Source organism: Juglans regia, chromosome 2, assembly GCF_001411555.2.
Source record: "Juglans regia cultivar Chandler chromosome 2, Walnut 2.0, whole genome shotgun sequence".
Lineage (NCBI taxonomy): Eukaryota > Viridiplantae > Streptophyta > Magnoliopsida > Fagales > Juglandaceae > Juglans > Juglans regia.
In genome coordinates, this window is record NC_049902.1 from 36,348,499 (window position 1) to 36,359,574 (window position 11,076).

General features: G+C 37.3%; 2 protein-coding genes across 4 annotated transcripts; both read right to left on the reverse strand.

The window, feature by feature from the left end:
* Positions 1-243: 243 nt before the first annotated feature.
* Positions 244-1,664, reverse strand: LOC108983203 (mitogen-activated protein kinase kinase kinase 18-like). The gene has a single exon (XM_018954764.2). It carries the CDS (start codon positions 1,609-1,611, stop codon positions 244-246), a length of 1,368 nt encoding a protein of 455 aa, XP_018810309.1. The 5' UTR covers positions 1,612-1,664.
* Positions 1,665-4,674: 3,010 nt separating this feature from the next.
* Positions 4,675-10,704, reverse strand: LOC108984384 (aspartic proteinase-like). Of its 3 annotated transcripts, none has more exons than XM_018956317.2 (14): positions 10,409-10,533; positions 8,595-8,974; positions 8,430-8,490; positions 7,828-7,922; positions 7,616-7,728; positions 7,349-7,517; positions 7,216-7,255; positions 7,000-7,064; positions 6,402-6,515; positions 6,158-6,222; positions 5,870-6,026; positions 5,654-5,773; positions 5,179-5,267; positions 4,675-5,021 (listed from the first exon to the last, which is right to left on the reverse strand). In XM_018956317.2, the coding sequence occupies exons 1-14, from the start codon at positions 10,446-10,448 to the stop codon at positions 4,937-4,939; spliced, it is 1,593 nt and encodes a 530-aa protein (XP_018811862.1). In that variant the 5' UTR covers positions 10,449-10,533; the 3' UTR covers positions 4,675-4,936. The 3 variants fall into 3 exon arrangements, with proteins under 3 accessions (XP_018811862.1, XP_018811868.1, XP_018811875.1); XM_018956323.2 differs by having other exon boundaries at positions 4,676-5,021; positions 10,523-10,704; XM_018956330.2 differs by lacking the exon at positions 10,409-10,533 and adding an exon at positions 10,175-10,253 and having other exon boundaries at positions 4,678-5,021.
* Between the last annotated feature and the right edge of the window lie 372 nt (positions 10,705-11,076).

Below are 11,076 nucleotides of genomic sequence, written 5' to 3' on the forward strand. Positions count from 1 at the left end.
TCGTCTTTGTGGGCTTGGCAAAAACTACACACAAAAAGAGGGATCATTTACTGAAAGGGGCAGGAAAGCAACATCCTCCCTCTCAAACTTCAATCTAAAAAGTCTCTTCTCCTGTTCCGAATAGAGACAAGTTGCAAAAACAGAAATTGTCCCATGAGAGGACTCGCTCAAAATCGGTCCTACACAGCAGCAGAGAGGAAGAAAGGGTAAAAAGAAAAGGGTCATCTAATCAAAATCTACAAGCTACCTTGGCTTCGCTGGTAAAACTAGGCAACTAAGAAATCGTAATTTGTAAAGCAAGTATATTGTCACAAACAAGATAAGATTATATTGAATTGGTGTAGAATTCGAAGGAAAAGACTGAGTTTCATTGTCAATTTCGGAATCTGAAATAATCAATACAATATCATCCTTATTAACACTCTCGCATCCCGTCACAAAGCCTATCCTAATACTAATCCTGCTAAAAGTACTTGTGCTGTGATTGGCAGAGTATTCAAACAAATCCTCATCAAACATCGAACTTCCGAACACTTCCAATTGAGTACCAGGACCCATGATCAATGCAGTTTCAACTGAATTCTCATCTTCCTCTATGACATTGCTTCTCACTGTGATCCAATCTTCATTCCAAGTCCAATCTGATGGCATGGTCTCTCCAATCAACATCCCGATCCTTTCAGATGGAGAATTGGAAGAATTGCTCTCCTGGGTCTGGTTCCCACGACCTTCCAACACATTCATTGACTCCCAAAAACCATGATCCAATACACTATTTGGGGAACTCATATTTAATTCCTTGACTTCTATAGAATGAGAATCGTTTTCTGCAAGAAATGGATGTTCAAGAAGCTCTTTAGCTGTCCAACGCTCTCTTGGATCCCTCATAAGACACTTGCTCAAAAAGTCCTTGGCCCTCTCCGACAACCACCTTGGAAGCTCCAGCACATCAGCGGAAAATCCAATCCTGTAAAGAACTGATACCGGGTCATTCATCTCAGGCCATGGGGAACTGCCGGTAGCCATTTCAATGATTGTGCATCCAAGAGCCCATACATCAGCTGGAAAACCCTGCTCTTCTCCACGCGCCACTTCCGGAGCCATAAACATTGGTGTGCCGGAAAGTGTTGACATGGAAGAATCTCCATTTCCAGCAACTTTTCCTACCAATTTAGCGCAGCCCAAGTCAGCAATTTTGGAACCATCCTTGCCTATCAATATGTTCCGACTCTTTATATCACAATGCACCAACCCATTGGCATGAAGATATTCCAAGCCTTGCAGAATTTGCTTTGTGTACGCTCTAATCATGGCCTCATCCAGCCGCCCTTGGTGCCTCTGAATTGCATCGTAAAGCGTGCCACCAGGTACATACTCCATCCAAAGATTATACATAGGCTTATTACCTTCATATGAAACATCAAAGCCTATGTACTCAACTATGTGAGGACAACAGAGTTGAGACAGAAAATATTGTTCTTTCTGCAAGAACATAGAGCGGGAGAGCTCGGCGGACTTGACCGCAAAGAGCTCGCCAGACGGGACGGTGGTGGCCAAGGAGACAGTGGCTGTAGAGCCGCGGCCAACGATGGACCCTCTGATCCATTCCATGGAAAGAGATGGATCGGAGTGCAAAGGAAGAAGACTAGAGGAAGAAGTTTGGTTTTTGCATATGGTTTGGTGGGTTTATACAAATGGGGAGAGGTGCTACGGTTCAAATATAAATGTGACTTTGTCCTTATGGCTTTGGTATGAACACACACCCAAAAAAAAAAAAAAATTCTTTCTTGTAGACTTGGTAGTTGGCCAATGTTGCTGCACTTTTATTTGCTCTCTTCTTTTCCAAGTTTGAAAGATTGAATAATCTTTGAGATATAGCATACCCCGTGGCAAAAGGAGGGGATAGATGACAGCCGTCTTCGAGCGGCCCTTAAATGGAGGGGCTTCGAATAAAGCCATCCACATGTTGACACGTGAGCATGTGCAAAAAATTGCACTATTTGAATGGGGAATGTGGGGATATTACCAAGAAAGCAAATAGTTAGGGAAGTTATTTTGCGGCGGAAAAAGGCACTAATATGACGGTGCGAACTGAACACTTTTACTTTTCAACTCCCAAATGATGTGGAAATTATCTTTTTCTTTTTCTCGGCATTTTCATATCTAAATCAACCGAAGTAACACGTGAATTACTAACTACAACATTTGGTCCTTTAAAATTTTTGCATTAGTCTTAATGCATGTGATTATTTCCAAAAATAAATTAAACAGAAAGATCTCAAATAAGCCAAAAACATAAAAGGTGTTTGATAAAAAAAATCCATTTTCTTTTGGATAGATTAGTTTCATTTATCCCAATATCATGATTGTAACAAAATTTTATTAAGGATTATGATTTTTTTATAGGAGTCTGATTTTGGGATTTCTTTTAACTCTCTCGATTCTCTTTGTATAAAATATTTATCTATCATAAGTGATGGCTAAATAAATAAAATTGGAGGACCATCATCTTCTAAAAAAATTATAAACAGCTTTGATCTGTTTTTCATTTCCATCATTGCTATTAGGGTTTTTGAATTAAATATCTAATCATTTACGTTTAATTTCCAAGAAAAAAAGCAACCATATATAGGAATCTACCTAGCTCGGTGAGTTCCATGCAAGTGACAGAGAGAAAGGGCTGAATTTGAGCAGGATCTTCGAAGCAAAAGCCATGTGACATACCAAGGTGAGTTCTGATCTGCCAAGTCTCAAAGCCATGATCTTATGGTATTGCTCTTCAAAACCTAGGGGAATTAGATTAGCATCGTTTTTTTTTTTTTTTTTATTAACGCCAATTAAATTGGAATATTCTTATGTACAAGTCAGTGGATAAACGCGTACTCCCTAAGAAAGACCCGCCTGCATGAGGGTCCAGCTTTTGCCTTTTCATGGAAGTAATCAAAGGAAAAGCAAGGCACATTAAGGAATTAAACCAAGACCGGATGTAAGGATTCTCGTGATCTGTATCACAGGAGGTCCAACGAAACAAAAAAAAAAATATATATACAAATAAAAAAGGAAAGTAAAAAGCTTTGGTTTAGAATAATGCAAGGCGTTTGTTTTGCTGCTAAAAGATTGCAGCGGTATTGAATGAGTAACCTCTAAGCAATGCCAAATGGTAAAAGAAAAAAAAAAAAAGCTGGCTTTCGTTCATTGCCTTCCTGCCCACATCTGCAAATTCTCTCTCCTTACTTCCCTTTTGCCTTATGTCATTTGACATATACAAATTTTAAATAGATAAATTTTATTTATATAAATTCTTATAAAAAAATAGATTCAACTTAAAAAATAGTGTAAAAAAATTATTTTTTATTAATAAAATTCAATTGTTTATAAAAAAATTATATAAAATTTATGTATTTAAAATTTATACCTAACATTGCTTGCAGCAGAATAAAATAGTTACTGGGATATTGTATCACAACGTGAACCCTGTAGAAGTTGTTCGTATTCAGTAACTTCAACCAGCTGATTGGTGTCGGTGAACATACCCTTTAATGTGGCTGTGCCGACACCAATCATAATTTTACAGCTACACTGAGAGCTGGACAAACGGGAAACAGCTGTCGTCCAAGCAGAAAACAAAGTTCACTGCTTTGCTGCTGGGTCTCATAATGCATCCAACATAGGGTAGAGAGAGCCGAGAGGAGATCAACAAGGCTCCCCTGGCCTGGCCTTCTCATCAGACCCTTGATGCAGTAATCATAATACACAAAAAATCTACTCCACAGAATCCTGCATTCTTCATGATTAGAGAATACTCTAGAAGTCCAATGTAACCTTACAAAGGCAGGTTCAAAATCATTTTGTATTTAAATCATAGTCCAGTTTTTATTTACTCATGGATTCTGGCATTCTGATCTTCTTTACTGTTGGTTACGGCTCTTAACTCCTTGATAGAATCCTTGCAGCTTTCAACTTGGGCACAATAACTGCTTGGTAAATGCTCCAGAATTTCATCCATCACGCTACCAGCAATATTAACTTTCTACAGATATATTTACTCTCTCAATGTTTCCTTTAAATGTTTCGCCGATTAGCTACCGGGAAACTATGAACGAACACATCAATTCCAGGTCGAAGAAATTAATTCCAAGTTGGTCCGATTGTCATCGTTGCAGCTTTCATCTTTGCGCTCAATTACTACTTCATGGTAGATGATCTTGAATTTCATCTGTCACGCCACCGACAATTACTACTTTCATATGCACACATCTGATACTAAATTTATATTCCATTGTTATTGCCAACCATACACCAATCACCATTAACCAATTGATGGAAAAATGTAATAAATTAATCGAATAAATTCTTCTATCATCCTCTCCCTTCTACATCATCTTACCATGCACGAGGCTAATCAATAGGTATCCTTTATTGTCATGCCACTCAACATTGAGAGAACATCTTCCAGCTCTGCGGCCTGTGCTCAATGCATTGGCATTTTCCATTTTCTTCTTGTTTCAAAATTCTCAAATACGTTAACTGTTTGTTTTTGCCAATGCATCGATGGTACTAATGAAAAATCAGTAGGAAATTGACTTCTCACTGTCCATTCACATCGTATCGTTTCCACGTCTGTTTTAGAAGACATGGGTTGCTTTCAGAAAAGAGTAAACAATTGAGAGAGAGAGACGAGAAAACCATAGATATTGTATGTGTAGTAGTGTGAGGTAGCGCAATGATCCGTTTTCTTGATTACAAGTTTTGACATGTAGGGGCGGAACAAACTCCACAAAACGACACAGTATACCCAGACATATTTACAAGTAGTTTTTCGGTTTGAAACTCGCTTCCAACACAATATAGGTTACTACAAGTCTTTCAGGACGCAGATAGATGTATTCAGAAAAGAGATGGATACAGAAGGAAACGTTAATGGTAAAGATTTCATTTAGGCAGCTTCTGCAAATCCAATTCTCTGATTCCCGTAGTCAAATACTGTATGGTAGCGACCCATGAAAACATCCCCCAAGATCCTGTGTTGCATACGAAATATTTAGCGAGGATAAGATTCCAGACCAGTGTATGTCATCTCAATTATATGTCAATATTCAGTCGAATCACTCTATTGATTTATAATGACAGAAATGAGGATGCAAAGATAATAAAAGTACAACAGAATTTAGATATTACCAGAGAGGTCCACGAGGAGGTGGCACATCTAGAGCTGTAAATCCACTAATGCATTGAGCTGCATCACCCTCTCCAACTTTAAGGACATACTGATGATCGATCATCCAAAAGAGAAGAGTAGCAAAGAAAAAAAACCAATGTTAGGCGTGAGCCTCATGTCCTTCATAGGCCACAATGCATAAAAATACCAAAAATAGCCACTAACACATTACACGTTTCACATTTCACATTCACAATTGGAAAAAATATCCATTTTCATCACCTGAGTTAACATTATATGCCACGAGGACTAGGAAAAAAAATCTAATTTACGAAAGCCTTGATAATGAACTTGTGGTAATTGGAAGAAAATATTGTTATGAAATCCACTGAAATACATGAGGAAAACCAACGATGCAACACTTTTAATGGCTGGAAAAAAAAATCATGCAAAACTAAATTCCACAACTAATTGAAAAAACTGAGAATATCACACCTGCTCAGGCCTGAGGTCAAAAACCCTGCCGCCAATTGTAAAGGAAACATTTGGCATTGAAGACAAACTGGCACAATCAACTGCTGATTCTCCCATTGGACTAGGCAGCCGGTCACAGAGCTGCAGTTACTACCATGTATGAGGAAGCATAAAAGACAACAGAAGGGAAATAAAAATAATAATAAAAAAGAAAACTAGATAGGAGGGTTGTTTCACATCATTGGCATAGTTAATAATACGATCTTGTGTTTGATTCTGCTTAAGTTGGTTCTGCATCCAAACGACTGCCATCTCACACGTAGAGCACATTGTATCACGCAAACCGCCAGATGCTTTTCGAGTGTCGTCATCAACAACACTCTCAATGCCAATACTGACAACGACACGTTCAGGTAAAAAAAGAGAGACATATTAGAAGTTGAAAAGAACACCCACACAACAAAGGAGTGGAGTAAGTGTTAAAAGTTTGATATTTTTCAAATTACAGCAAACCAGTTGTCTTACCTTACATCTCGTGTCCCATCAAAAGTGCACAAACCAATCTGTGCACAGATTTTCTGTGGTTGGTCCTGGCAAAATATAATGTTGGTTATTGGAAAGTTGCACAAGTGGATTCATAACCTCATCAAGTACATTGATGAGTTTGATGGCATATCAACTTTGCACATACCTTTCTAATAGAACTAATAGAATCTCTCATCAATCATATGGAAGTATGAGTTTGATGGCATGTCAACTTTACACATACCTTTTCTAGTAGCATCTTGATTATGGTTTCCCCATATTCTGCAACTACAGCCTTGCATTCTTGACTTACAACTCCAGTGGCTCCAATTGCATGATTGACTTGAGTAATAATAGTCTGCATATGAGATACAAACCAATATTGAAAAAGCATGGATAAACACGATGGAACTCTGCATATGTAACATGTTCGATGCATCTGAACATTGTGATTGTCATAGACAAAAGTTCAGTCACATATAAATTACATTTCCCATTATAGTGATACGGAAGAGAAACTTAAGTTGAAATATGCATTCAATGGCCTCTGAAAAGACAAGCTAAAATGGGCGAACTAGAGACGCGAAAAAAGGTATTAGAAATAGACATCATCAACTCCCTTATTTTTATGCCAGCCAATATAACAGATGGTTAGTGAATCATGAATAATAAACACTATTGGGCAACAATTTTGTAAGGACAACAAAGAATAGGAATGAATGAATGTCTCGGATGGACAATAGAAAAAACAAGGGATTCCATCCAATAAGAATGTTGAGCATATCAAAATCAATTGTATCCACCACACGATGTTGCAGCTACAAGCAATGTGAGTGACATACCGTTGGGCCGGCCAGCAAAGATGTTCCAGAATCAGCAATTGCAGAACACCCACTGCCACAAAATCCTGAAATAGACATGCTTGTACCATGATGGAACTAATAAAGGCTACAGGAACTGCAACATAAACTAACGGAAGCTAAAACTATGGTGTCCTGGGTAACGCAACTCCATACTCCCTAAAACAAGAAAGCAACCACAAATACCATCATTCTTACCAGTTGTTTCGCCATCAATCATGACATCACCCATGTCAAACTGCCAACAGACGGAACAGCAACTAATTTAGAAAACTGAGATAAGAAGTTAATGAATATTACAAGTACTTCAAGCAAAGTTTGGAACACCAACCTGCCAATAGCCTTTCTGCGTCACCGGAACATATGTGTGCTCACCCTTGTAATGATTAGGATCCACCCCACCAAAAACAATCTCACCCCCTTCTTCTTCATCAGCATTTCGGTTAAACCAAAAAGAGAAAACTGGTTCTTTAACAAGACCTTGATTGACCATGTTGTACCTGGAACACTTCAAGATTAGCATCTTGAAACTAGAAGGCGAACATAACAGGAAAAAAATCGTTAACATCCCACATAAGTTAGAGGTGCAATAAGATACCACACAGGTACAGCATTTCCAACTGAGATCTCTTGAAATCCAAGGCCAAGTATGCCATCAAACTTGGCCACCAAAAATGTGATGCTTGGCTCCCTAGTTGCCTCAATAAATTCCTGCAAAAACCACTTTTATCAGTAAAAGGGAAACTGCCAAGAGAGCTCAAGTATAGATGCACATATATGTATAAACTAGTACCAAGACCTTGAAATTACCTGACCCTCGACCACAAGATCACCAACTTTTACATGGTCTTGACTGAAGTACCCAGAAATAGCTCCAGTTCCATAATGGATATCAGCTGGCTTACCTGCGTCATGTATTAAATAACAATCTTATTGTCATTTGTAGAAAAGTTTCACCAATCATAGTGCGCATCCATTCATTTATGCACTATCGTGAAGAACTAATAAAGAGATTTGTCTGACATCTTTTACTTGGCAATTTTTTAGGCAAGATTAAAATCATGGGGCTGAAAATTTATTTCCACAAGAGGAAGCATTGGATAAGATTATATATACAAGCATGATAAGGCAGTTAAGGGTAGGGTATTGAGCAAGAATGCTTATACTGCTCAACTATAGAGCTTAAACCAGATTTACACCCACGAAATCTTGGTGCCCATTAGTCAGTCACAAGGCACTCTCCTATGAAATAATATAACCTATAACACAGGATGTTTACAGTTTAAAGATTTCAGATTACATTGGTGAAAATCAAATGCGGTCTAAAAACTTGAAAGAATTCCAATGAGAAAGACAAGTATTTCATGGCCATTAAATGGAAAGAAAAAAAAAAAAAGAACAAACAAACAAACCATTCTTCTTGTAGGTACTCGAGCTGCTTGACTTGTACTTGGAATGGAAATAGCATGCAACCTGGACCCAAGATGAAATACATTGACATTCTCTCCCATTAAAATTTACGTGAAAATTAATTTGAATGAATTAGATATCCAATAGCAAATTTAAGCACAACTCACCGAGAAATAACACTTAGAAGAAGGTACCCACAAATTAGAACTACCAGTGTCGAATATTACTGTGAACTTCTGAGGAGGAGTACCGATACCGATCTCGCCAAAATATTGGGCATCCATGTAATTCTTTAGAGCTACAATATCAGTATCCTCTGGATCTCCTGAGTTCCCACGAAGATGATATTTCCTAATAGAAGCTTTCCAAGCCTTCCCTTCCTTTGACTCAAGCTGAGCAGCAATCCGGTCATTTTGATCAAACTTCCTCTTTTTTAGTCCGACTCTAACCAACCCACCGTTGGAAGCAGAAAAGACCAAGGGAAACAAGAGCAAGCAAAAGAAGAAGGAAGCCACAACGGGTTTGAGTTTGGTACCCATGTTGTTACCTGTGAATTGGGAAATTTAATTTCTTCTATGAAGGAAATATACTAATAAAATGCAGTTAGTATTATCATAGACAAGCTGCAAAACCAATCAAGCTGCAGTTAGTCCACCACTGCTTGAGTCAAGTTCCAATCTCACCCACCCACAAATGGTTACTGCTTACCAGACCAGTCCAAGTTCACACATGCTTGAGGCAAGTTTTGCCCCACCCACCCTGAGGGAGTAAACCTCGGAGATATAACCCCACCCGCCAGCATTTTGTATCAAGTAATCTAGCATAACTTCTAATGCAGAACCAAGTCCGGGATGTCTGAGCAAATAGCTCATCCCAAGCCTGCCCCTTGACCACTAGGCCGCACCCTAACTGGTGTTATAAGTGGAGAATCTAAAATGTGAGAAAAAACATGTAATCAACGCATCACTCCATCTTTTTTCAACCTCTATCATCTTCATGAGGTAATGAAGAATTGAAAATGGATATAATAATAACTATCACAATTTCTCTTGTTTGTTCTCTAACAAATGCAATACCACGTAAATAAAGCCATGCAGTTACAGTACACAACTAAATGAAGGCTTAACTTCTGTCTGGTCACAAAAAGTGCAAATTATAAGACTCAGATAAATTTATTTTTCCCAATTCCAAAGCACCCAATAGGACTAAAAAAAGAAAACGCCTAACAGGATTTCACCCTTAATGACAGAAATAGCAATCCACTGTGCAAAACTAGAGCCTATTGTGATTGATATGATTAAATCCATTTCAATTATTTATTACCTCATGAAAAAAATTGAGGTTTAATCGGTACTGCCATATGCTACAACAGTACTACCTTAATTTATATAATTTTTTTTGCTTATTTTTCTGCTATATGATCTGTTTCGGCTTCAATTGAAACACTAGCTTAGCATGCAAACACGGTAATTCCCTAACCCTCTGTTTCTTTCCAGAGGAGGAAAAAAGAACAAAGAAAAAATATGAATAGATAAAACTATGAATACCACATACTGTCATTCTGGTTTCTGAAATCTTAAATTCAAGAAAAAAATCTATTTATCATCATTTTTATCGTTATCTCCTGAACAACAAGATGTGGCATCATCAAATGATTAACAGAAAGTGAAACATATCAAACAGTTTTCAATCATTTACCAACACATCATGAGATTATGATGATAAAAACAATGATCAGTAGCATTACTCTTCAAGTGGTGATAATTTCACTCAAGTATGTGAAGTTTCTCGGTTTCTCCGCAAGAACTATTGAAGTCCCGAAGCGAGAAATCTAAAATCGAAGATTCAATAACTTTATTTACCCCAGAGTTTCTCATCACCCAAAACAGAATAACAAGAGAGAAAGTCAAACTCATGTCAGAAAAGGAAAAGCTACAGTTTAAGTATGAATCAATCACGGAGAATTGCAGCTGTCAATTACAAGGAAAGGAAGGGTTTCGATCAAAGCCGAACAAGTTCATCACGGATTGAAGAATTCGAAGAGAAAATTGCACAAGATATTACAGAGAATAATCGATGAGATAGAACTACTCACAGGTCTTGAAGATCAACCGCACCGGACAACTAGAAAGGTAAAGGAGGGACGAATCTTTGCGGCTCCTTTTAAAAGGAGATAGTTCAGTTCAGCGAGAGACTTTGAACCTGAACCGTACACGTGGAACTTAATGCTGAGTCGACGTAGAAGAAAAAGGATATTCTTTTCTTAATTCGGAAGGAGAATTGAAAAGTGTATTAAATAACATTATATTTATAGACGAGCATGTTAAGAAGAATTCGGTCAAATTAAATCATATAATTATTTCAATATAATTATTAATGGTATCGGAATTTTTATTCGAGAGTATATGTAATTTGGAAATTAATTATTTCTTTTAATTTTATTGATTTCAATTAGACCATGAGTTTTTATTTGATATATAGCATGAGAAATATTATAGACAAACTTGATTCTTTTAATAAATAAATATTTATATATTTTTAATATTTTTTTAGTTCATTTCCATTATATTATATTTTGTAAATTTGATAAAACGTGAGCCGAACTTAAATAGAAGAAATAAAAATATTAATTGGACTCGAAAATTGTTT

Coding starts and splice junctions, on each gene's coding strand:
- LOC108984384 (XM_018956317.2), bottom strand. CDS start 10,448: ATGAACTTGTTCGGCTTTGATCGAAACCCTTCCTTTCCTT. Junction 7,729..7,827: donor ATCTTGTGGTCGAGGGTCAG/GTAATTTCAAGG, acceptor TGGTTTTTGCAG/GAATTTATTGAGGCAACTAG. Junction 7,518..7,615: donor GGAAATGCTGTACCTGTGTG/GTATCTTATTGC, acceptor GAAGTGTTCCAG/GTACAACATGGTCAATCAAG.
- LOC108983203 (XM_018954764.2), bottom strand. CDS start 1,611: ATGGAATGGATCAGAGGGTCCATCGTTGGCCGCGGCTCTACAGCCACT.